Here is a 27,621-nt window from a genome sequence, read left to right on the forward strand (position 1 = left end):
CTACACCTGTGCATGAGACTACTAGCTACCACTGTACACTGAAATTTTCAGAAAGTGAAGTTTAATATTTTAAAGGGCCCCCTCTCTAAAAACCATCAGTTAGAAAAGTGGAGAAGGGGCCATGTCTTTTATCCTTGATCCATTCTGTCCTTTAACTCTTCCGGGAAAACCCTTGTGTCAGTCCCTGTGAGGAATAAGGGCAGCCAGGAGAAACCTGATCACTGATCCAGGTACAGCCAGGTGGTGCAGCGAAAGCAGGCCTTGCTCACGGTGCTGTTCGTGTCACTGCACCTGGATCACAAAGGTAATTTACTCAGAGCCAGAAAGGTCCGCTTTAAAGCATACCCTTCACTTTATATTTATACCTTCACTTTAACTGCTTCCTCACCTGGGATGCACTATGGTGAGAATTTCAGGCTGGTGCTTTTGATCAAGGCTGCTCCTGTGGTAGCCTGGATACGGTTTTCAAAAGGGCCCATAAAATTCCCTTACTGTCCACCAAAGGAGCATGCTGTTGCCCAGCAACTACAGGTCTTGCCACAGAATAGCTGTTCTGTCCCCCGATGATCACAGTGAAAGAGGTATCAAGAAGAAACAGACTGTTAAATAAAAAAACAGGTACATTCGGAGCATTATACTTTTATAGCATTATAGTCTGCTATCAAGTTAACTCCAGGTGAGTGAGTAGAAGTCTCATGACTGTAACTGTGTGAGTGTGTGGGTGGGTGGGAGACTAATGAGTGAGCAGGAAACGAGCTGGTGACTAAACAGGCATGTGACTAAGCGAGTGAAATAGTGCATTATTATTTGAAATAAAAATGCAGTAAGCTCAGAAACAAAGTCTGAAGTAACACCTTCCGCTCATTATTCATGATTAATGTGACTGCTGCTTTATTTAAACTTGCTGTGCTTTCATTTTTTTGCAATGGTAATCCCCCTATTATTTTTCATTTTTTCCTTTAGTTTGGCATGGCTAGTGCTGCCAGTCAACAGTGCTTTCCTACCGCAGGCCAGTAGCTGAACTCCGCTGACATTGTGCCCTTGAGGAGCACACATGAGAATAGACATACAATAAAGTACAGGTAATCTGCTGCCTGATATCCACGCTCCCTTGCAAAGCGCTTAGTAAGTTATGCATCATTCTGCAGGGCTGCCGGTCAGTCGGCACAGGCATGGGTGGGACTCCATAAGACCGGGTTTCCCAAACATTTTTTCTGATACAACACCAAACAAATGTTCACAAATTTACGCAACCCCAACACCCCCACCCACATCTTGTGCCTATATATTGGCAATATATCATGCAATCTTGTGCCTTGCTGTGTAGCAGCCTACATTCACATATTTTGTAAGAATACAAAAAAGTACTGATTTTTTCAACTTTTTTTTTTTCCAAAATATTTAGGCGGCCCCATCCTCAAATCAAGTGAACCCACATGGGGTCATGACCCACAGTTTGGAAACCCCTGACATAAGGAATAACTGGGACATCTTCCAAAGAAATGCATCGCTTAGCAGGATGAGTCAACTGACAAACTCCCTAACATAACTTTGGTGATTACAACACACAGACGAGTAATACTGCACAATTAAAATGTCATTCAAAATTTTTTTTAAATGTAAAACCTGAATTGTGTAGCCCACAGATGGTTGTGGCCCTAAACGACCGCACATAGGGCGCTTATGCCAGGAGCCGGTTCTGATCGGGCGGCCATATGGTCTGAAAAAGAAGGGGGCGACCGGTCGGTGGAAGACAATGCACTTTTGTAAGGTTTATAATAAATCTCACCAAATCCGACTGCAGCTCCGATTCATTCATTTAAACTTTCGGCTAATTTAGAAATAACCCCTTAATGAGCTGTTGCTGCCTTCAGGTGAAAGGCATTGAGAAATACGCACAGTCGGAAGGACCAGTCAAACTACCACAAACAAAAAAATGAGGAGATGAGGAGAAAAGAAATCGTTCACCTGGTTGAGCAGACATTTTGGAGTGCAGCCAGGCATTCAGAACACTTTTTAAATGCTTTTTTCATCCAACTCGTAACTGACGTTTCAACCTTGAAACACGCGGCCACCGCGTCCACTGTGATCCGTTGCATAACAGCTCAGCCCGGCGGTAGAACGCTCGCGGGAGGCTGGTTTAAAAACACGCCGAGACCCTTTTATGTGCGAGGATCCAACAGCCTTCCTCTCCCACGAATCAGCATAAACACATTCAGAACTTCTCCGAAGCCCAAAGGAAACTATTATCACCTTGATATGAGACAATAAACTGAACGTAAGGTGAAGACAAGTTTTTATTGGGAAATGGAAATGTCTGGCAGACCAGTTAAGTCTTTTATTGTGGTTGGATGCATTGCAAGAACGAAAATGGGAGACAGAAACCGCAATACACTTTCGCTAAAAGGTTTAGTCATGTAAGGACAAATTCTCAACACTTAGTGTTCTGAGACCATCATGAAGGTCATAAACAAAAAGCCAGTTAAGTCTGCAGTCTGAAAAAAGTAAGTAGGCCCATTATGTAATCATGTCCTGAGACTTACAATGACTAAAAACGTCAAACCACAAACTAGGCTGTGTGAATAATATTGGCAAGTCATCGAATGTGATGCAATGTGACACATCTTATGTGGCAATGGGTTGTGTACACTTGGTAGATGACCACCTGAAAGGAGGAAAAGTAGTCATTTAGCCCTCTCTCAGCTGTACCTCACCATCAATAACATCAGGCCACAGCAGCCAGTCCAAAATGGTGCTGCCTGGTCTTCAGCCTGCCTAATTCATAACAGAGCTCTGATTCAGGCTCAGTATCACAGGGAGTTCTGATTCAGACTCAGTATCACAGGTAGCTCTGATTCAGACTCAGTATCACAGGCAGCTCTGATTCAGGCTCAGTATCACAGGGAGCTCTGATTCAGGCTCAGTATCACATGGAGCTCTGATTCAGACTCAGTATCACAGGCAGCTCTGATTCAGACTCAGTATCACATGGAGCTCTTATTCAGACTCAGTATCACAGGCAGCTCTGATTCAGACTCAGTATCACAGGGAGCTCTGATTCAGACTCAGTATCACAGGTAGCTCTGATTCAGACTCAGTATCACAGGCAGCTCTGATTCAGGCTCAGTATCACAGGGAGCTCTGATTCCGACTCAGTATCACAGGCAGCTCAGATTCAGAGTCAGTATCACAGGCAGCTCTGATTCAGAGTCAGTATCACAGGCAGCTCAGATTTAGACTCAGTATCACAGGTAGCTCTGATTCAGACTCAGTATCACAGGCAGCTCTGATTCAGACTCAGTATCACAGGGAGTTCTGATTCAGACTCGGTATCACAGGGAGTTCTGATTCAGACTCAGCATCACAGGGAGCTCTGATTCAGACTCGGTATCACAGGGAGTTCTGATTCAGACTCAACATCACAGGGAGCTCTGATTCAGACTCAGTATCACAGGCAGCTCTGATTCAGACTCAGTATCACATGGAGCTCTGATTCAGACTCAGTATCACAGGTAGCTCTGATTCAGACTCAGTATCACAGGTAGCTCTGATTCAGACTCAATGTCACAGGCAGCTCAGATTCAGAGTCAGTATCACAGGCAGCTCTGATTCAGACTCAGTATCACAGGCAGCTCAGATTTAGACTCAGTATCACAGGGAGTTCTGATTCAGACTCAATGTCACAGGTAGCTCTGTGTGGTGTGGGGATGGCTGGTTTAAGCAGCCACACCTGCCCTGGGTCAAGCTAATTAGACCTGGCCAATTGGATAATTGGTTAAGAATTAGATAATTGGCCAGGCTAATTAGACCCAGGAACAGGAGTGGCTGCACCTGTGCGTAGTGAGGTAATCACTGCGCACAGGTTAAATCTGCCATCCCCACCCACATCAGGAGCTCTCTGTCATGACAGGGTTTTTACATCTGCTCATTTGGTGTTACCATCTTGCCAAACCCTTGTACAATAAAATCTGGACTGCTTGAACATCATCTCCCTGTGTCTCTGTGCTGGAGGGCCCCAAGGAAAGCCACTTCGGTGGCCTGTGGCAGGTGTGTTTGCCACAGTGGCGCCCAACGTGGGGCTTCTCCGGCACAAGAAAGAGGCACAGGAGGGCCAGCCAGGAAGCACACTGGAGGAGGGGCGGCTGAGGTGTTCCCGACAGGGCTTCGGGCGGATCCTCCGGGCCAAAAATGGGGAGCGGAAGATGACCAGGGAGGGGAAGGAAGCAATCCTCAGCTGGGACGCTGAGGAGCTGCACCTGGCCGAGAAGGCAGGTCAGCGACGGGCGGTACACGAGAGGTGGTCGCGCCGTGAGCTGGACTTGGCCGGGAAGGCGGGTCAGCTACGGGCGGCGCACAAGCGGTGGCCGCACCGTTTTGCTTCCTTTCTCGTCCGTTTGGTTGTTTTTTAGTTCTTTGTTTTGGCCTGGTTGGTTTGCCCGGAGCCCATGAGGGGATAAGCCTGCAGCCGCCCGCCAGCAGAGCCAACTGGCGGCCACCACAGCCACGAGGGTTCCTGGTCCCCAGCACCACAAGGCCAGTCCACCAGCCCACCAGCCCAGCCACCCCACCACAGCCCCTGGAACAGCCCAAGCTGGTGACGCCCCCACCAGCCAGCAGAGCAGCCCAGGACTTCCCTTGCTCCGGGAGGGAGGAGGAAGAAGGGCTGCCTTGTCGTCCGAAGGAGGGTCACAGCATGTACTGGACTGTTCCGGGGCCACCCACCCTGACTTTTTTTTTTTTTTTTTTTTTTTTTTTTTTAGCGTGTTGGGAGTGTTTTTGTTTGTCTTTTGCATTGTTGGGGGTGGGGAGGGGTAGGCTTCGGCCAGTGATTCTCCCTGGCCTCAGTTTGGCGTTGGGGGTATGTGGTGTGGGGATGGCTGGTTTAAGCAGCCACACCTGCCCTGGGTCAAGCTAATTAGACCTGGCCAATTGGATAATTGGTTAAGAATTAGATAATTGGACAGGCTAATTAGACCCAGGAACAGGAGTGGCTGCACCTGTGCGTAGTGAGGTAATCACTGCGCACAGGTTAAATCTGCCATCCCCACCCACATCAGGAGCTCTCTGTCATGACAGGGTTTTTACATCTGCTCATTTGGTGTTACCATCTTGCCAAACCCTTGTACAATAAAATCTGGACTGCTTGAACATCATCTCCCTGTGTCTCTGTGCTGGAGGGCCCCAAGGAAAGCCACTTCGGTGGCCTGTGGCAGGTGTGTTTGCCACACTCTGATTCAGACTCAATGTCACAGGCAGCTCTGATTCAGACTCAATGTCACAGGTAGCTCTGATTCAGACTCAGTACCACAGGTAACTCTGATCCAGACTCAATGTCACAGGGAGTTCTGATTCAAACTCAGTACCACAGGTAGCTCTGATTCCAACTCCGCCAATTACAGGAGGCTCCTGGGCAGTTCTTGGAAGTAGGCAACTGTAGTACTCAGGTCAGAGTAACCAACTCTGTTGGTTTTAATGTGGGAATAGTGTCCACAGCCGGGGATGTATGCTGTTTCTCCAGGAGGTGAGACTAAGTCCAACAAGGTGCTGGGAGTGGGGGGGGGGGGGGGCAGCTCGGGCTCTGCAGTGTGCCTGCCGAGGTGTGAAAAAAAGGGGGGGGGTGTCATACTTACACCTCCCTGAACTGGCCAGGAGTGTGAATGGCAGGGTCACCCATAGGCCCCCACTGCCCTGGTCACAGAACTGGACCCAGCACTTAAACTGCTGCTAAAAACAGACTGAGCATCACACACAATGTGGTGAATATGCTAGGTGAGGTCATGATGCACGCCACAATGCAGATGTCTGGTTAAGGCTGGTGTGCAACACTCTTGAAGCACTGGTTTGCACTGCTGGTTTTTACCAATTACTTTAGTTTCAGTTTTATGACAGCTCTATAAACCTTGCTGGTTCACCCAGGGGACTTGATCACATTACTATCTTTGGGGAACACTTGCAGTCTACAGCCGTAACTGGCGCTTATACAAATGCCAGACCAAAATATGTTTCAGCAGATTAAATAATTAAGAGCAGAAGTTGGCGCAAAATCCTGGAATAGATTCGCCCTTGCTGGGAACCCTGGGGTTAAAGTTAACTTGCTAGTGACAATGTTTACAACCAGAGCATTATTGAGTGAGTCAAGCTCATAGTGTAACTACCGCGTGTCATTGGGATGGCAGGTATGCCATCCCGCCAAATTACGCCTTGGCGGGGGCATGCCCCATACCTATACAGCACCGAGAGTTTGGCACTTTTCAGGGTTCCCCACAGAAATAACCACAACAGCCACAGACACTCAGCCCTTAAAAACATTAAAATCTGTACATTCTGAACCCATTTCAACAGACAGATTTCATAAACAACTTCACATGTCCACACAATAAAGCCCAAAACTAAGGGGATTTTGCGTTTTCTCCTTCTTCTTCTTCTCTTTCTTCTTCTCATTCTTATGTTTCCTGCCGCCTATCCCACTAACAACATGTCTCCCCATTGGACATTTTACCGACACCAGCCAAATCTTCACCTACACGACCCAATCAAAAACTCGCATACACACGCAAAATACCCATACCTTTTAACTCTGAATCATTTCCAGTTTGAACAGCTAGTCTGCCTGTGGCCTCGTGGGCAAGGTTATAGCCTTGGGAACATGAGGTCCTAAGTTCAAGCCCAGCTAGAAACACATCTCTTTAACCTGCTTTTACTCTCACTAATAATTGTCTACTACTTCTCAATTATTGCTTTTGCACCATATCTACCCGCCGTTCACCGAACGTATACACTGCATTATGACGTACCGTCTGCACGTTCAGTTATTAACCGGCTACAATATTGCAAAGCCATATGGATTCAACGGAAGCGCTTCTGTCCTTACTGGCCTGTGTTCTTCTTTAAAACTACGGACAGGTTTGCTAATGATATTTCACGCATTGCATAGCTATGTCATGGTGCTGCACTAACAAAGTCACAGACTGGTAAACCTCCGGTTGAAGGATTGAATCCCGCCTCGCCCTCAGGCAGATAATTTCCTCTTTTACACTAACGTTTTCTTACGCTTATATTTGCTTTACCAAAACTCACTCACGGCCACCCATATGCATTTCATGACGGCAAATGTATTCCTTCTATTAAAAAGTTACACCAGTTCACCACTGTGCCATTTCTACTAACTATATTCCTTCACTTGGCTACCGTACAAAACCTTCTTATCAGCAAACGCCCCGTTTCTACATTCATGTTACCTCGCCCTGTTCTCTATCCAGCCACATACAAACAATTACTAAGTATGTACGTTCTGCAACTCCGCATTAAAACATTACATTTAAAATCATGACTCACTCATAATTATAACTACTACTACTGAACATGAGAAAAGCACATTAGTGCAATAGATTTCACACGTTATTTAACCCTCCACTTTAACAAATACTACTTTACACCGACTGTTATATATACCGTTCCACAAGGAAACTAAGCTCGCTCATGGTCACTTCATTTAGCCTACTTTGCACTATACTCTGTGATCATGTCAACCTTCACCTACATGCCCATTCTGCTAAAAACATATTGTTTCAACTACGCTATTTCATAATTTCACCCTAATTTCTCTCACACTGTTGTTATTTTCTCATATGCAAAGCCTCCTGGGACATATGCGTCTACTCCTATTCTCCACTATCAAGTTTTCCGGTTCTAGCTAAGCAAAACAGCGAAGAGGATTCCTACCTGCAGATAAGCCTATCAAAATGCCTTATAAACCTTACAAACACTGAAAGTGCATCTCCACGAAATAACAGACAACGGAGCAGGACAGAAGGGTACACAAGTTGCTCTAATTCTACGGGCTTGCTCATTCTTTTGTCAATCAAGGCTCGTTGGATGGCCGTCAAATCCGTGAGTACATACACTGGCCATATTTCACCTGCGTTTCTGATGCGTTTACACTTATACGCCACCGCACGCTTTGTCACAGCCACTGTTTTACATATATAGCAAACCGAAACTGCTAAACGGTACACGCTCATCAGACTGTACAAATTCACACAAGGATAGCCATAATCCACAACCGTTTCTTACAGGGTCACTTTGCATTTCTCACTCTCATAATAAAACGCTTTGTAAAAAGAAATGATATCTCATAAAAAACACGTTTTCAACGTACAAAAATGCCAAGTTACTCACACATACAAGACATACACCATCTATAACTCATTCATTCAGACTGCCAAAATCCAGGCCTGCCATTAAAAGTATTGATATCAAAATGATGCCAAGTTACGGTACTACAAACAATATAGGCTATCTTGCCTCACCGAAATGAAATAAGATGTATTCCAAAGCAATGCTACCCAATATTTCCTCAATTCTTTCAAGTCACTTGGCCCTGTGTGTATAAGCATGCAGTAGGGCCTATGGGCCTACTTCACCACTAGCTTGCTAATTAGCTAAGCAAGCAAAGCCAGCTAACAGCTTGACGACGCAAAAGCAAACTAATGCTGGAGCTAGTTTGCTAGTCAGCTAAACAGCCTCTTTCTCAATTATCTACTTCACTTATTTTACAACTAAAATGCCACTGTGACGATAATGTGCTTCTTCCAGCGGAATTAGTAGTCGGCTAACCGCTTTATCAATTAAAAGACTTGAAAACGGAACCGTAAAACAAAGCACAAACGGCCCGTTAAGGTTAACAAAACAAACTATGAAAAGGACATACTGGTCAAGTCGATATAGACTAAACCATTAACACAAAGGTTTGTGATGATTTAATCAAGTTACTTTACCGTTCATTTTAAAAATATAGAACGAACAGAAGCATTATCATATATGAACCAGAGAATATTATTTACCAGCAAGAGAAGTCTTGGAACGTTAGATCACAGAAGTCAGCCTTCTTTATGAATGGTTAGTACTCTATGGAATCTCATATGCTATTTTCGGGTGAAGTCACAATAGCAAGACGTGGAATCTGCTATAAATTAAACTCACTTTACAGCAGGTTTTCAGATTGTTAGCAGCATAAGAAGAGAGAAGCACGAACGAAGAAACACAAAATAATTACATAAAAACGAGATGGGAAAAAAGTTGGAGGGGATGGGCGGAGAAAAGGAGTCGATGGAGGGAATTCTACAACAGCAGCAGCTGTCCGATGGATAGCTTACAGGGAGTGTCATAGACGAGGAGGAAAATAAGGTAGCATATTTTAACATGCGTGCTAAGGTTAGAACATAAGGACAGCTAAAAGGTTCTTTCTGATTTCCCAAGACCACAGTCAGTAATCCTAACACTTTTTTCAGTGTTTCAGTAAAAAGAGATAAAAGTGCATTTGTGTAAATGACATTAGTACATTTCTAGTAAAATGGTTACATTTGCAGATGTTACTGAACTCGATTTGTAGCCTAGATGGACTAAACGGCCTGTTCTCATCAGTAGCCTACATATGTTCTTCTGTCCTTAGGAGACTGGGTCTGAGCAGGTGGCCGCCATAGGGGCACAGGTTAATAATCTGTTAAAAACAGTAGAACAGATCCTGTTGATGATGGAAACTATGGAAAAGAGGATTGCTGGCCTGGAGAAGGCTCTGTATGAACACCGCATGCCAATCCGGGCAGAAATTGGAAACGCGATAGTGAGGTGTGCTGGAGAGAGCACGGGAGAGACCTGTCAGCGCGAAGGAGAGAATAAGAGAGATCAACAGAGCGGAGCGGAAAACGGCAAGAAAGAGAAAGGAGGGGAGGAGGGGGAAAGTGCAGAAAAAACTCCAACTGAGAAGGATAAACAAGGGAAAGGACAGAGAAAGAAGTGGACCTGTTGGACATCAGCTAAAATGTGTGGGCACAGGAAAAAAACTGCCAGATCTGAGGACAAGAAAGAAATAACAAGGGATGAGGGGAAAAGTGATGGGGAGGAGCAGAATGAAGCTGGGGAAGGCATGAGTGGGAAGGAGGAAAGACAAATTGAAGATGAAGAAAAGAAAGAAAAGAATGTGGGACAAAGTGAGGAGGATGGAACTGAAAAAGAAAAGAAGGAAGGAGAGAAAGGCCAGAAAAAGAGATTGAGTTTTTGGAAGTCGATAACAAAGAGGTGGCAGAGGAAGAAGAGCAGGGCTGAGGAAGAGAAGCAAGGAATGAGGAATTCAAAGAAAGAGAAAGCAAAATAATAGATGATAAATGAGTAGCAGCGTCCATGCAGCAATGAACCCCAGTGATTGTGGACTCAAAATAAAAAATGAACTGCAATGTTGTAAATTTCATGTTTTTTACATTGCCTTTTTCTTACTCTCTTTTTCAGTTTCATTCTTAGCCTCTATGTCTCTTTTTTTGTTTTTCTGGTTGTCTCTCTCTGATTCCCAGCCTTTCTTTCTTTTTCTGTTTCTTTCTTTTCTTGCATACTCTGTTCTCTTTCTTGCTTTCTTATTCTCTTTTTCTCTTTCTTGCTGTCTCTCTCTGACACCCTCTCTTTCTCTCTGTCTTGCCCTCTTTCTCTCTGTTTCTCTCTCTTTCTATTTCTTTCTTTCTTCCTCTCCTTCTCTTAGCTTCTTTCTTTCTCTCGCTCTTTCCTTATTAAATATATTAAAAGATTTGGTTATGAAGCAGTTGTATATGTGTCTTTCATAATCACAACACAAAGTAGAAGAGTGCACTCAGTAGAGTGCAGATCTTCGCCAGGCGTGTTAGCTTTGCTGATGCTACAATAGAGGCTACACAATCAATGCAACCTGACAAATACAATATTACAAGTTTTTACCGTGCCACTGAAAATCCCAAAAACGCCGATTCAGTGAAGTAACGCTAAAGGTGGTGACATGTTAGCTAATTTCATTCATATCAGCCACGATGTGTTAGACAGGGCTAATGTGGACGTTATAGTCTGGCACTTTCATTTCAAATCTGGACAGGAACCATTCCAAAAGACCAGCAATGTAAAATATCAATTTCAACGTGAAAATGGCAACAAAATAATTGCCAGAGATTCAAACATTAAGGTACCCCGTTAGTTGGCGGATTATTTTGTTGGCATTTTAACGTTGAAATTGACGTTTTACATCGCTGGTCTTTCATTCCAAACGGAAGCAGTTGTTGAGCACTTGCGGCCCCTACCGGCCAGTTAGGAGGAGTGAAGAGTTAGCACTCAATGTATTTCAATGGACAATGATGGAAATGAATTCAAATAAAATACTTGTCGTTGATCGATTTGCAAAATATTCGAGAATTCAGGTCTTTGGCTTGCTATCAGCATGCACAACAAGTATTAGGCTATTCGGCCCAGTAGTACGCAAGATTAGCGGCGGACAGATACACAAACACATACACACACATGCGCCCAAACGCATAATCCCCTCTAGGCTCTTGCCTGGCGGAGATAATGAACATAATGGGGATGTAAAACAAGACAAGATAACAAAACACAATTGTACTGTCGTGAAATGAATGATTTGATTTGATGTAGTAGATGCTAATCAAATTTAATTAACTACCAGTGAATACAGGTACTGATGATCATCAGTAAGTTCCTGCTGCCCAGACTTAGCTTACAATGCAGGTGAGTAGCTCAGGTATCCCCGTGATTTTATGGCTTCAACAGTCAGTGGACTTAAGAAAGTAAGTGAGGGCAAAGTGTGTCTTTGAAAAGTGTGTTGTAATCCAGAAACAATATCACCAGGTTTCTGAAAAGATCCCTAGATGCAAGATGTGTCATTATTGCATAACACTGTCATTTCATACAACAGCAGAAGCTCATTTCAAGTTTGTAGGACCAGGAATGTTTTGGTTGTTGCCATAATATAAAAGGCAGACCTTGGGATGGGGGATGGCTGTAGGTAGCTAGTGCTTTTTTCTAACAGTGATACCAGGTAGAGATGCAATACTCATTTTAGACAACATACTGCAGGAGGGGTGTCACAATTAACTTGTAAGTTTTCTCATTACAATTACTGTAATACAATGAAATCCCAAATGAGCCAGTACCAGCCAAAGTCATTCATCAAATCACTCAGAAATGCTGTGGAAAATAACCAGCTAAAGAAAAGATGTTAATGTACAAGAACTTAAACTATTCTCCACATTTTGGTTATATTTACATTACTTACATACAAGCCAAAGGTAAAATATAACAAATTTTTACTTTTACAAAAATTAATTTGTTTGTAAAATGTAACAGAAAGGGTCTATAAGTGAAGATCTTGTGTACAGGGAGGGAGATGTGTTATGTTATCATTTCCATCTGAGTTAACATGGGCTGTGGGTACACTAATGCACTCTGGATAAGTGTGTGAAAAATCTATATGCAATGTAAAGTAAAATGACTGCTGATATTTGTGTGTGTGTGTGTGTGTGTCAGGTCAGGTGTCTGGACTCCGGAATTCACTCCCTGTTAACTTTAGAAAGGCAGGGACAGATGAGTTTCAAGTCTCTTTTAACAAATGTATTATTTTAGATTAGCCTTTCGTGTCATTTTATTTTCTTTTTTTCTTCTTATTTTTATTTCTTATTCTTTAATGCATTTCAATGTTATCTTATCCTATTCAACACTGTCTGTTCCTTATTATTATTATTATTATTATTATTATTATTATTATTATTATTATTATATGGAATCAAACTATAATACAAAACCACTTTTTCTTGATTCATTTGTTTATTCTTTCATTACATGGTCTTATCATTTCATTACTTTTATCATTTATAATATTTAGGTTCACGCATGCAGCTTGCTATGATAAATACGAAAATAAACAAATTAACACTAACGCTGTACGTCGCTACTTTGGTCAATTGCCTGTTAGATAAATTATCTAGCACGGGCTGTCCGAAAAGGGTTGATGACAGAACGATGAAATGTATTTTTCAACGAGATAAAAAGGTAAAACGATGTCTCGCGAGACCCTGCCCATTTGACCGGCGCAGACCGGCTCAGTCGGTATCACCACAGCTCCATACGCTTTCTGAGAACGGAAAGTCATGGCCGACGGTGACTTTTGTTGCTTATTCAAAAACACGGAAATTACAAATCTCACCGTACCGTTACGGACTTTAACGGCGCTAACGTTTAAGTGTTAGCTGGGCAGACAACTTACTAGCATAGCGACACAACACTGTCACCCAGGTTAGTAGACAAGAATTTTCCTGAGTTTTGGAATACTGGCTAGTTAGCTTGTGATGCTAGGCACGCTATTGTTTACAGTGCTGTGGCTGCTGTTGCTATAATGACGACCACGAATGATTCGCTAGCTATTTGTTATTTTTTTCTAAAAACGGCTAACGTTATCTATGTTAGTTGAGTGTTCAGTGAAGTGAGGTTGAATAGACTACCAAATAACAGGTTATTTGTTCAGCGCGTTCCAGATAACAATCATGATTATAATGACAGTCGCCAGCATGGAGTAGATTAGATAACGGGACCGTTCAGTGCGGTTAACTGTCCCTGTGGATCATTATTCGTTGGCTATCCTTAACTTACCAATATACCAAATCGTTTATTCGCTAACACAGTCTTAGCCAACCAACCGCTAACCAAGCAGACAAACGCGAGGGATGTTTTTGTTCAATTTCCAGGTGTCTAGTTGGTCAATATTTACCAGTTCATATATTTCCATTGTCATTGCAATGATCGCTAGATATGTACTGTACATGAGTAGACTAACTGCAGGCTAAGTAACAGTTTATGTGGCAGTTAATTATACGGCTATCAAAATTGGCTAACAAATGCTAGACAACATTGACTTGACTGGAAATGGACAAAATGGGGTAGACCACGGATATCTCATGTTAGCTAGGCCTAATAACGATAATGTTTCACTTCCTGAAAGAAGTGTCTTAGTCCAGCTTGTTGGTGTGGAGTCAAACGCGAAAATACAATGACGAATGTTTAATGTAGGTAGTCTAGCTAAGGTTAACGCCGTGGTGTATGTTCGAGTGTAGCGAGGTGGATATTTTTGTAATTACATAACTAGCTAGCTACAGACTAGCAGCTGGGTATTGTTGCTAGCTAACGTGAGGTTGCTAACATTGCAAAATGTTCCCATTACCCTAGCATTGTAATCGGCAATATAACATTATGCAACAACGCACGGCATAGAACGGTATGCAAAATTTTACCATTACCCTAGCATTAATCGGCAATATAACAGTATGCAACAACGCGCGGCATAGACCGGTATAAAGCTACGTTGTGTTCCCAGGGATCACTGAAAGTCTTGCTGCCTCAGGTTTGGCACACACTTCACAGAAGTGCTTGAATTAATGTTGGCTTTTGTTTTACCAGTCATCTGCTGTAACTTTACTGCATATATGCCGTACGATGAAAATCCCAAACTGTTGTGAATTCAGTTGGCATTTGTGCTCTTTCCAAATCAGGAAAATCTCAAATATATGGTTTTTGATAGTTGTTTAACATGGGTATTTTGAACAGGAATCGACGTTTCACTTTACATTTGAAATGTTGTTGTAACCCAGCATGTGGATTCTAAATGCTCCACGGTTCTAGAGAGCTCCGGCAACAACCAGCAGAACAATTACAACGATCCTTGAAGTTCTGATCACTGAACTTTTGAATTGTGTCCTTAGAGAATAGACCAGTGGTTTCAAACGCTGTTCCCGGAGATCCACAGTCCTGTAGGTTTTCATTTCAACTCTAATTTGGCACTCCTGACTCCTGGCACTCGGGGGCGACATGGCTCAGTAGGTAAGAGTGTTTGTCTGGCAGTCGGAGGGTTGCCGGTTCGATCCCCCACCCTGGGCGTGTCAAAGTGTCCCTGAGCAAGACACCTAACCCCTAATTGCTCCCAATGAGCTGACTGGTACCTTGCATGGCAGCCTTTCACCGTTGGTGTGTGTGTGAATGGGTGAATGAGAGGCATCAATTGTAAAGCGCTTTGGATAAAAGCGCTATATAAATGCAGTCCATTTACCATTTACTAATTATCTGTTCAACAAGATCTCTAGCAGTTGAATGAGGTGTGCTTTGTCAGGGTTGGAGTGAAAATCTACTGGAAAGTAGATCCTCTGGAACGGGGTTGAAGACCACTGCAATAAACATGTCGATGGTCTGAACAGGTGCTTGAAGTTCCTGGAAAGGTGCAGATACCCTGGAATGGCTTTGACCGCTGCTTTCTGCTTTGTAACCGTTGACCGTTCCCTGTTTCCCTCCAGATCTTGGCCTGTGCTCCTCTCCTGTCCCACAATGCCCTGCAGTGAAACCCCAGTGTCCTCGAATCTGCACCATAGATTTGCTTCATAGCAATAACCACCGCCTCTCCCACCAGCACGGTAAGTCAGGGGTCACTGTCGATTTGGGTCACAGTGCAATGCGGGTGACAGAGCGGTGTAATTGCCTTTAGGTGCACAAAGGTTTTTGGTTCAGAACCCAATTATAGAATAAGATAATATCTAAATTGCTTAAGGAAAATGGAAACCATACAACAATTTCCTGATGGCAAGGCCAATTAGTAACCCTGTAGTGCACTCGCATATATTAGCATATAATATACTCACTGTACAAGCAGATTAGTGCTCATACAGTTGAGGTTTTTTCTCAAACCTTTCAGCAGCATTTGTTTACCTTTTATAGTTACTTTGAGTTGTCCATACACATATTGCACTTCATGCACATCATTGCGTCTGTAAATCTCCAGTCTTCCTGCTATATCAGTTTGACCAGCTCTGTTCCTGTTTCTTATCTCTTCTGATGAGTCAGCATTTCCATTTCTGTCACGGAGTTGCTTTGACTGTTTGTAAGCAGGGATAGTGAACGCTTATGTGTTGCCGTTCATATATCAACCTGATGATGTCATTAACACACATCTCTCCATGTTCTCTGTACTCACCCTGCAGATCCAGGTCCAGTCTGTCCCTCTGATTGGATAATTCCGTACTATCGCTCAGTGTTAGCTGTACCCAAGACACTTCCACGGAACGATGGTTTCCCGACCTGGAGAGTTGCCAGGTAAGCAGGAGGGGCGTGACCACTGCAGAACCACCAGAGCAGGTAGCAGATCGTGTTAATTTATTGGCTGTGACCAGATGAAGCACCTGTAGAAGGGACTCATAGATCAGCTTCCCAAACTGATGGCAGTGGCTCGTTTCAGTTGCAAGATGACAAAAAGTAAAGTAGTAGGCCTAATAGTGTACAAATAGTGGCTTTTCCATTCTTTTAAGTGTGGAGCTCTGTAATACAGTTCTTGTTTAATGCTTGAATGACGCAGACCTGAACTCTGTCCATGTTCCTAGCCTTGAATTGGTCAGTATGTCAAAATAACAGTAAAATATTTAACTTCACAAGCTGTAGAGCATGTCTAACTGAGTACACCACTGCCTAGCTGATCAAAATCTATTTAACAGTTCAGTCATTTGAAAAGCATTACTGCTTAGTTTGAGTTTAGAAAACGTTTCTGTTTGGTGTGTCATCCGTACTTGGCTAACGGTCCATAATGCACCAGGCCTGGGGAACTCAGTAATATTTTACATATAGAAAGAATCCTTTTCACTCTGTACAAGAGTTAGATGACGTTTTTAAAATCTGGCAACCAATTGTAAATTGAATAAATGTGAATTAGGCCTATAACCAAGTTACACCTGAGTTATTTGAGCTGTGTCACTTCAAAATAGGTGCTTTACCTAACCGGTCCCTCTCTGTTTGCCAACAGTGGTTGTTTCCTTGTTACCCTCAGTCTGTATGTATTGTTTACTCTATGCTGTATTAAAAATATATTTTTTAAAATGTTGAAAAAGCTTGTTAGCTAATCCATTATTACATCCTCAGGTCAGTCAGACTGTGCAAGTTAATGCTGGAGAGCTGCCAGGATGTGCATTGTTACCTTAATTAAATCCTAACTGCAAGGTTTGGAGTTAGCGTTGTGCTGACTTTCGAATAAGTGACAGGACAAACTGTACTTGCGGGGTCTTGCAGCAGAGGCAGGAAGAAAGACTGTTCTGGATGACTGCCAGTCTGTCACCGTCTCTGCCCTGTGGTATTGTTAGAACTGCAGTATCTTCTCTCACATCCATGCCAAATTTGGGTGTGTCTTGTTTATGCAGAGAGTTTGTTTTCGGGGGAGAGGGACCCAGAGCTGGCTGTTTTTAACCGTTCAGTCAGGGATTTTCCTGATGTGTTTGCGGGGACTAGGGACTGCTGTGCAGAGTGGGGACCTCTGTGTGCTGGTTTTTTTTTCAGCCAATCCCATGATGAGATAACGGGTAGCATAACATGCATTTTTGTGCTGCTTTGGTTTAAAAAAAACAACACATTCTCACAATGCCATGTTAGCCCATTGTCGATTGCTGCCGACGGTGGGTTCCATTAATGTGTTGAGGTGGTCAGGCTTGCAGCATTGAGCACGCTTTAACTGTTTTTACCTGTCAATCAGACGGTGTGGTTTCAGCTGTGGCTCAATCGACAGCTCATTAGTTGTGGCACGTGGATTTTTCACCTGGAGTAAGACCCACAAACACAGGATCCCCAGGACGGAGTTCAGAAAAGTAGCCACTGGGCCCCTCAATCTAGAACAGACTGTAGGGAAATTCTCAGTTGAGCTGGGTTTTAGGTAAATACTTTCTGTCATGTTTGAATGCGAACATGCAATAAAAGAGTATGTGAAAAAGATCTGAAAGGAAGAGTTTACAGAGTGTATAAATTGCTATTAAAGCAATGTACTGTAGGGCTAATTGCAGGCATGGTTATGTGTGTAAAGTTTCCTAAAAGAAAATAATAAAGAAATAATTCAAGGTGCACAGGCACTACAGTTATTTTTTAAGCATTCAGCCAGACCGATATTTAAAAGAGTTTATGAAGATAGAATTGCACTTATACAGTGTTTCCTGTATTTTCTGTTGTGTTGTAGTCGGCGTTTTGCTTTGCTGGAGCAGGTGCACTTCCTCGGGTGCAGGCGGATGATTAGATGAGGTTCTCTCTTGGTTCGTGGTCCGGTGCTCTTTCCTGGCCCTGCGTTTGCGGCTGCCCTTCTGCGCTGTGCGCTTATGTGTTCACACCTGTTTGCTCACAGGGCTTTGTACGCGCGTGTGCTCACGCGTGTGTGTGTGTGTGTGTCCCCACGCGTGTGTGTGCATGCTCACGTGTGTCTCCGCTCACGCACAGCGCTGGAGTCCGGCGCTCCGGACGTGATGCTGGGGGGGATGTCCCTCCCGATCGGGATGGCCCGGCGCGCCCTCAGCTACGACGACGCCCTGGAGGCGCCCATGTCTCCCCCGCCGTCCGACATGAACGTCAACATCCTGTGGAGGAGACCCATTATTCCTGAGAGGAAGTTTCAGCGTCTGACTGAGGTGAGTCTCCCTCCCCTCTTTTACTGTCCACAAAACAGCATGTACCTTAGCTTACCTTAGCTTACCTTAGCTTAGCTGCCTGGCACGAAGCAGTATTACTTGAGGACTTCGTTATGTTGAGGCCTTTTAAACCATTTTAACCTTTAAAATATAAAATCACAAGTATGTCATTAGAATGTTCTAAACAGAACATTCTAATGGTGGTGTAACAATCACTACTGGTAACAAGGAGCAATAGAATTCTAGAACACTGACTTAGAATTTTGGGAAGGGGGGGGAACATTCCAAAAAACTTACTCTTCAAAGTGTTAAAATCTGCTAGTTAGCCTACTGAAACAGTGTGATTCAGCTTGTGGCACACCCCACATTCTGCTTGCAAATCCCCTTCATGCCAGCGCCCACTGGCTGGGGGTCACGCTGGGACAGGAGGGCTCAGTGCTCTCTGCCTTGGAGACAGGTTTACGCAAGCAGTTCAGGAGAGAAGGGAAGCTCGTGAATTCAGGTTGATTTTAATGAAAGTAAGTGCATCTGAAATCTGTGGTGTAGCCTGGGACGAGGCCGGCCCGTACATGTTTTGACCTGCGGTGATAGTACTCTCCAGTGAGAGGTTTTGGGCTCTGTTGAACGTGTGTGTTTTCCTCTCTACCGTCTACAGGAGGACGAAACGGAGAGCGTCCTGACCCACGCGGCCTCCTTCGACCCGGAGTTCACCAAGCCCTCAGTCCCTGTGGTCAAAGCCAAGGCCTCGGCCGTCATCATGAACTCCCTCATGACCAGTAAGGGCTGATCACACACCCGGAAGTACTATTCATTAAAAATAAATCCCCCCCCCCCCCCTTTTCTTTTCTTATTGCATTTGACGACTGAAACGCATTGATCACATGTCCATTTTGATCGGTTTTGCTCCTCTGAAGTAATAACTTAAAAGTCTGTGCACCGATGTTGTTGCATCCTTGTTGTTCCAGTGCGGCAGTTATAATATTGTAGCTTGTCCTTCCCCCTAGTTTGACTTGGCATAAGTCAGGTCAGAATAATGTTCACTGCATGAACTGAACTTTGTTCTTTGCTATTGTGCGAAATGAGTATTGTACTCTATTGAACCTGTGTTTTGTAGTTGTTCCATTGACCGTGATATGCACTTTTTTTTACGTTGCTTTGGATAAAAGCATCTGCTAAATAAATGTAATGTAATGTAGGGCATATAACGCACACACTGTAAATACAGCACACACGTGCTGTAAAGGTGCTGTCTCTCCCGTCCCCTGCAGAGCACACCCATGAGAACGTGCAGAGGTTCGAGAAGCAGGCGGGGCTGACGGACACGGGCTACACCCCCCACAAGGGCCTGGCGGCCGAGGAGACGCGCTACCACCGCATGGCCGAGTCGCTGCACGTGAGTACGGCGCCCGCGGTGGCGCCCGCGGCGATGGCGGGTTTCCAGCCTTATTCAGCCTTTAGGCCGCTTTAGCAAACATGCTGATTGCTGAGCTGTGATTGTTAATAGAATGTGAGTGGGTCTGAGAGTTCCAGCTTTATCAGGGAGAGGGGGTTGTACCTGGAGGGATGAATGGAGACCAATGAGACATTTCTGTTTGAAGGAGAATTCTTCTCCCATTCAGTTCAGTAGTATGCTGCCACCCTTTATCCTTGTTGTGTGAATACGACAATATGCATATTTATTTGCAGATGGAAGAATTATTCACATTTGAATGAAAGTACATTTTTCTTTGTACATTCCTGTTGAGCTTCTTGAAGCTACAACCTCCCACAATGCATTTCTTCTTCCCCTGCGCTGAACAGTGCTAAAACCCTGTACTGAAGTCTCTGAAAATAAGGCAATGGGGAAAATGAAGTAGTGGTCTGCTGTTGATCGCAAATCAATTGTTTGTGACAATATGTCCAGGACAACCACATGCCATGAGTCCCCGCAATGCACTTCAGGCCCTTAAAAAACCTGCTGCAGAGCTGGCAAAAGCAGAAACAGCCCATCACATCCATATCGCTGTGCTGGCATGGAGAATGGTGCTGATGCTTTCCTTCTGTTAATCTGGAACTTGTTACGATATTATGCCTAGAAAAATAGTACCTAATGCACATGTATCTATTGTTGTTATTTTATCTTATTTGTTCTGCCCACACATGTACCCTGGATTGCTTAAAAATGTTTGTTTTCAGGTGAACTTCCACTTAAGGCCCTTGTGTGCATGTGCATCTTTGTTTGTCCACCAGAGGGCGCCCAAGTACTTGAGGCTTTGTTGTACTGACTGTACAGTGAGCCAAGCTCAAATGGACCCGATGAATGCTGACTTTGTTAAACTTCAATATAAACCAAGTCTACTGGCAACAGCCAGCAAATGGGTCACTGAACTTAATTTCTCTTGCCTTTGAGAACATGATATGTCAGGTTCAACCCTGCCATTTCTTAAGAAAGTACATTACCAGTCCAATTTGCAGCAGGCCCATGGTAGTAAATGCAGAGATTTTTGTCCGGGACCTTTCGGCGTGGAACTGCACTGTGTGTTCATCGCGTCTTCTTAACGGTCTTCGATGGCGTGGCGTCTCTCGTAGAAAATGAAGATCCAAAGTGGGGAGTCCCGGGAGGAAAAGCAGACCTCGTCGGCCCAGTCCACCCCCAGCAGTACCCCCCAAGCATCCCCCAAACAGAAGCGCAGGTACAAGCTCAGGGGTCGACCCGCACCCCTCCCCCTGTCGCACTTAGTCCTCACAAAGGGAAGCCAGCAGTGGAAGGTCCAGGGGTCAGAAAGTAAAAGTTCTGCCACGTGTTTCTTCCACCCATGAACTTGGCCAGCTGATTTCACTGATTATCTCTACCTCCTGGCTGAAGAATTGTGCTAATTAGCAAATCCAGGTGATTGGAACAGAATACTGGGGACTTTTACTTCCTGAATCTGGATTTTCTACCTCTGAGTGAAGCACAGGCCTGACTCCTGCTGTCTTAGCCACTGTCTACGGGGGCCTCTGTGGTCAACCTGGCTCATATCTGTATTCAGTGTATTTGCTGTTTTATTTGAATATGATAATGGTAAAATGTATTATTCATTATGAATCATTATATCTATTTACGCGCCCGTCACGTATGTAATCATCAGCGCGTATTGGAAACCCGCTTAACAAAGCTGTGGTAAACAGACTGACCTTTTGGTTCTTGAAAGGGGCCATGCATCTCCCGACAGTTTGTTTCGCTGGTCCGCAGTGCTCCAGGAGTGCTTCTCTCTAATTAGGAGAAAGCTTTGTCATCCTGACAGACAGACGGCCTGACAGGAGCGTGTGCATGAATACGCGAGCCGCGCCCATGCTAGAACCTGACAGTCTTTGTCTTGTGGGGTCAAACATACGAGCACTCTTTGAGTATATTCGAAAAATGTGTATTTGAGAGTGCTAGTTCTCTATTTTCGGATTGTTTATTTCTGAACAGAGCACCAGGAAATTTTTTTTTAGGTTGTGAGTTGAGCCTGCTGTATGTTAATGAGCTTCTTGTGTGTGTGTGTGTGTGTGTGTGTGTGTGTGTGTGTGTGTGTGTCTCTGTGTCCTTGTCCTCCCCCGCGTGGCAGAGGATGGTTCAGCCAGGGCTCTATGGCCTCCCTGGCCGGTGTGGAGATGGGACCTAACCCGCCGGCCCCGCCCCCCGCAGAGCCGCCACTCACTGAGGGAGCAGGAGCGGGAGCCGTGGAGCGCTGGGGCGCATTTGGGCCCCGCCCCATCGTACAGAAGTCCACCACAGACCCAGGTACGGACCCGGCCACCGCAGGTAACCACGGCAATATGGTTCTCATTTCACTTTTATTTATTTCTTTATCCCATTCTTTTATTTGGTTGTTGATGTAGAAACTGCGGTAACCATGCTGCCACGTTGGAGGGCTCTATGCTAATATAAGTTGAAAAATTGATTAGCGTACTTATGCATCCCAATTAGTAGATGTGCTCCTAAATTATTTTTACAGTTAGTACACATCAGTTTTCAGGAGCAAATGCTCCTACAATGGGAGCACTGTTGGTGTCTGTCGTTCATTATGATATTATGTAACCTAGCATGGTGTGGAAAGAGACTATGCCCTCCCTCTCTCTGGCTCCGCCCCATGTCCTGTCCCCGCCCCTGCCATCGCTGACTCCGCCCCCCGCTCTGTCTCCAGGCGGCTTCGCTCTGCAGGCCTACAGGGGGGCTCAGAAGCCCACCCCCATGGAGGTGATGAAGGCCCAGGCCACGCGGCTGGCCGAGGACCCCGCCAACCTCAAGCCCCCCAAAATGGAGATCCCGGCGATGGAGAGCAAGCGCCACTCGCCCCGCCAACACAAGCTCCGGCCCCGGGACATGAACGTGCTCACCCCCTCCGGCTTCTGAGGGGGAAACTACCCCCCCTGGCTTCTCCCAAAAAATTTCGAGAATTCCACCATGCTTGTAGCTGGTCTACCCTCATTCCTCTCCCTCAGAAAAGAGATCCGGATCGTTCTCTGTGTTCCACTCGTACCCCTGCCCTTCTGTGACCCGCTTGCAGAAATATTCCAGTTTCATTCCTGTAAGTCCTCTCTGTCCGGTGCCTACTTCCTGTACCTAGCGGCAGTGTAGATCTTGTGTAGTACAGCTGAACACGTGTGTAAGTGCGATTCCGTTTTTTGAACTCCTCCTTTCTCAGTTTGCCTTCACGGTTGACCCTCTGAATCGGACCTCATTTGTAAATGTTGTACTTTTGTTTCTTTAATTGTCTCCGCCCATGTCGCGGTGGCGTGAGCGAATTCGACACGTTCCCACGGTCTCCTCGCCAATCCCCAATGCGTTCGCTCCAAGATTTTATTCCTTATTTTTTGTGTTGTATTAAGAAGTTGTTTTTTTTTATTTTTCTTATAGTGTGCTGTTTTCCTCTCTGCAGATCCCTAGATCACATTGCTCAGGCTCGCCGTTTGATAGGTCAGTTCTTCAGATTGCTCGTGAGGTCGTACAGTCAATGGTCCAGTGGTTTCTGTTCATCTTAAATGGATTGAGTATCCTAGTGTTCCTATGTTGCTCAATGGGAGTCTGTACTGGTAAACAAATTTTATAAATGTGGCGTTAAGTGTAAAACGCTGAGGTTTAGTTTCAAGAGTTCAGTACAACACGCAAAGACACCAAAGTGGTCAAACTGTAGTTTAGTTATTGTCAGATTTAAAATGGTTGAATGGACAGGCTGTTCGGTTAAATACACAACGCCTATCTGTGTGGTTCATTCGGTGGTTTACCTCTAAATAAACTCAATGCTGACCTAAGCATTCTCGCAAATTGTCTGAATTTCTGCCCTCAAATAAGTTATGAAGTTTAAGATAAAATCATTGGAAGAATATGTCCAGTGCTATACCAGGTAATATCTGGGTCTTAGTTTTGAATTATGGCTGTTGGAAGGCAAAATTGTTGCAGTTTTTGGTAATGTTCAAAAATATAAAGCTAGCAGGTCAGTTCAGTTGAAGAGTGGTGTACACTCGTACCGCTGCATAGCAACGGTAAAATCCTCTAAATTCAACTGGGCACATAAGGACAGTCTTTTGGTCCTGTTAAATTTGTCTTCTAAACATTGAAAGAAGCCTACCCCAAACATAAAACTGCCACAATTTAATGTCATTTCTTTTTTCTTTTTTTGTACTTAAATAATGGGTTGTTTGTTTCAGATGATTGTGGTCATGTAGATCAATGAGTTTGTCATGAGTGGCTCTGTAACAGGTTTATCTGTTAGCATTGTGAACATGCTACCCCCATATAGTAAACCTCAGTGGCCACACCGGACCTCACAGTACTCATAGCATTTCACTTTAAACCACATTGCGCACAGCTATCCCATGTACTCCTCCTCAGGATCTGTAAACACACAGCTGTCGCTCCTGATCCAGTCTACAGAGGCCTATCACTGCTAGCATTGCTATTCCTTATTTTTATTCCCCAGGTTTTTGTGTCTGAAGAGTATGAACATCTGAGGTTGTTTAGTCAAACAGCAGATTTTTCCGGCTTTGAAATTTTTTATGGTTCTAGAGCACAAAGTATTTTTTTTGACCTTCACAGACTCAATTATCTATATATCATGTCATGCTTCATATTTGCTCAAGAGAAAGGTATTTTGTCCTTGTTTACTCTGCATATTTCATTGCTGATATGGGCTTGGATTTTGATAGAGATGTTTCCGCATAGATGCCTGAGTAAACTGCTTTGGTAAGTAAGAGTTTATTCTTAAGCAGTTTACAGAGGCATCTCTACATAAATATTTATTGAAATGCAGTGTCATTGTCTAGTAGGGATCTACCTTAAAAAAAAAAAAGGAGTTTTTTCGAACAAATGCATGAGTTGGCTCCTTTATCCATTATCAGAACGTAGACTCCAGTCCAGTCTCCAGTAGTGTCAAATTTTGCGTGCTCCATTGAACTGTTATAAGTACAATATGTTTCAGAAATACAAGGTGTGCAGACTCCTTGTATGTCTGAGCCATTCTAATAGCTGAATGGAGCATGAAAAATTTGATACTGTAAGTGCTCTCTGCATTCTGATGAACAAGGAGCAGAATCCAGACTTCAGCATTTGTTCATGAAAACAAGATTTAAAAAAAATGCAGATCCCTGCTAAATGGTGGTGGCACATCGTGATGTTCCCCAGGAGTTTTGCAATAGCATCATCTCTTTGCCTTTCTCTGTGCTGTGCATCTGTTTAACTGCACACATTGTATTCTAACTGACAAGCTGATCAAAACCAGTGTGGATTCTTTTTCTGATGTATTTTACAGAAACTGGAACAAGTTATATTCTCTCCCCTGAAAACAACCGATAGTTCTTATGAGGAGTGTTCCCTCCACCCAGGATGTGGACGGGGGGTCGAATGACATCGCAGACAAACTTTCTTTGTCAAAACAAAGGGGTTACACAGTCATTGAGAGGGAAAGCAAAATTTGTTTTTTTTAAAGAATAATTCTTTCAGGATTGAGGTCCAACGCCGCCCCCACCCCTCTCAGAATGTCCCCGACGTGAGCCAGAAACCGCGCCCGATTCACAGAAATCGGCCAGCAGCGTGGCATCTCCCAGCCAAGTTCAGTTTCATCATGTCAATGTTTGGGAGACGAGAGAGAAAGGGCAGAGGCTTGGGGACCCATAGGGAGTATATTCTCCTCCCCCCTTTTTTGTAAATGAGGGAGAGGGGGATGAAGATCTGCTTCTGCCTGTAATTTCTCTTCCCAAATCCTGGCTTGGCGTGCCTTCACAAGAAGACCTCCCAAAAAAAATCTAATAATTTCACACCTCTAACAGGAAACTGAGATGTATGTGCCTAATTTTAAATCATAAACCCGAAAGAGAGCGGTTAACCAGGCTGTGAATGATCTCTTAATGTACTGCGAGCGCTTGTACGCACACTCTGCCCCCCTCCAGAGAGCTTCAAATGCTTTCTTTGCCCTCCCACAGTGTCACCGCTGAATTACTCTGTTCTGGAATGACTCCAGGGCCCCATTCAGTTCTGTTTAAACTTCACAATCCCCCCCCACCCCCTCTCTCCCCCCATTTTACCCCCCTGTTACCGTCCGTCTGGTGCCTGGAAGCTGGACATATGCTCTCCAGCGACACCGAATCCCTTCAGCGCTTTGACGGTGGATCTTAACGGGTGATGCATGGTGGGTCACTTCCCATTACTTCACTGTGGAGCCCGGCGGGACGTCCTGCTGTTAAATGCGGCGGTCGGCCTTTTCCTGGGGTCCACCCAAGCGAGAGAGCGAGCGGCTTCCTTCTCCAGCTGGCCCTCTGTCCTGACTGGGTTCTGTGCTGTGCGTAGGGATGGGAGCCCCGCTCTCTGGGGGGTCTCTACAGGAACATGGAGGTACGGGAACAAAAAAAATCTTTGAAGCAAAAAGAGGTTTTGGAAAGTGTCTGTTGCATATCCAGGTTTTGTGGACATTGCTGTGTTATGTTTTTGTTTATTATGCAATCATTTGGGATACTGGAGTCTCGGGGAGCCTATATGCAAAGAGATGAATCCTTTGGCTTTCAAGTTTGTCACATGCCATGGAAAGTTGCCAGTGGTAGTCTTGACAATTAACAGCCTCTTGTTTTCTAATTAATTTTCCAAGGTGGAACTATCAAGTATTCTGTAATTTGCTGATCAGATAGTTAAACTGAAGTGCTCTTTCACAGAGAGTAATGTCTTGATTGGTTCATGAGCTTTTGATTGGCAGCATGCCATAGCTCCACCCATTATGGGGTCCTTGAAGCATCCCTCACTGTTGAAGACTGGAGTCCAAACCATTGTTTGGTGCACTTCCGTCTGTTATGTGTCTGGGCTTCTGATTGGCTCGCCTTGCACTGACTGTGTGTGGTTGGTGAGCTCTTTATAATACAGCTAAAATGCCTGCCAGCTTTGTTGAACAGTTTTAATTGGCCAGTACATGAGTGAGGAGGGCAGGGTTAGCACTCTTAGTAGTAGAGGTGATGACAGTGTGGCTGTGGACCAGGGTGGCCTGGGTGCTTGGTACAGGAGGCTTGTTTCTGATTTAGGAGGCCCTTTCCATCATTACTGCACATCTGTTACACATACGCACCAAGTCTCATAGCATGTGGGCTCGGCAAACACTGGGCCTCGGGGTGTTGGATGGGCTATTCCATCATATAAAGATCATTGAATCTGTGCTGCCTCTGCCCAGCGTCTATCCAAAATAAACAAGCCTGGCGGAGCCAATCAGGCTACAGGTATGTTACCTGAGGGAATAGCAGTCATGACCGGGGTTTTGTGTCCGAGCCAGAACAGCTGACAGAATTCAAGTGATGTTCTCGCACAAGTCACTTTCCCCACTTTATCAGGTAATGGAAACACGTATTTAATGCGTTTACAGAGTTATATAGTGCCTCTGATAACCCCCAGATAAATCTCTAGTTTACAAAGTGCTGTTTTGAAGTGCAACAAAGTAACTTTGCAGTGAAGAGTAATTGATTCTTTATCTATAATGTATCCCTCTACATTGGGAGATTCATTCATGTGCACATCTGCTCTAAACTGAAACTGAAAAAATGAAAATCCAGACAGAATAATGGGCTCAACTATATTTTCACAGTCCTCTGGCCAATTATTACTGTGTGTTGACGGTGTTCCACAGCTGTGGAAGAACGTGTTAATAGTTAGTCATGTTTTCCTGATTCTGTCATCGACCAAACATTTAAGACCCAGTCCTGTCATTGGTTTAGATAATCGCACTGTTTATGCCTGGAGAAATGGCTCTTCATGAAGAAAGAAACTTGATGTGAAATCATTTTACTGGGAAATACATTTTACTTAAGAGCTTCACAGAAAACAACCAGTCAAACATGTAGGCTGTGATTCCCGACGGGTTGCTGCTGACGA

General features: G+C 44.4%; 1 protein-coding gene across 6 annotated transcripts; it reads left to right on the forward strand.

Annotated features, from left to right (window-relative positions):
• The first annotated feature begins 12,887 nt into the window (after positions 1–12,887).
• On the forward strand, positions 12,888–23,531 carry LOC135263624 (putative monooxygenase p33MONOX). Of its 6 annotated transcripts, XM_064351889.1 has the most exons (10): positions 12,888–13,098; positions 14,559–14,676; positions 15,144–15,260; positions 15,825–15,936; positions 18,085–18,272; positions 18,928–19,048; positions 19,541–19,665; positions 20,841–20,944; positions 21,845–22,041; positions 22,424–23,531. In XM_064351889.1, the coding sequence occupies exons 4-10, from the start codon at positions 15,909–15,911 to the stop codon at positions 22,630–22,632; spliced, it is 972 nt and encodes a 323-aa protein (XP_064207959.1). In that variant the 5' UTR covers positions 12,888–13,098; positions 14,559–14,676; positions 15,144–15,260; positions 15,825–15,908; the 3' UTR covers positions 22,633–23,531. The 6 variants fall into 6 exon arrangements, with proteins under 6 accessions (XP_064207959.1, XP_064207958.1, XP_064207961.1 ...); XM_064351888.1 differs by lacking the exon at positions 14,559–14,676 and having other exon boundaries at positions 15,831–15,936; XM_064351887.1 differs by lacking the exon at positions 14,559–14,676 and having other exon boundaries at positions 12,889–13,098.
• Positions 23,532–27,621: the final 4,090 nt, after the last annotated feature.

Source organism: Anguilla rostrata, chromosome 9 (assembly GCF_018555375.3).
Source record: "Anguilla rostrata isolate EN2019 chromosome 9, ASM1855537v3, whole genome shotgun sequence".
NCBI lineage: Eukaryota > Metazoa > Chordata > Actinopteri > Anguilliformes > Anguillidae > Anguilla > Anguilla rostrata.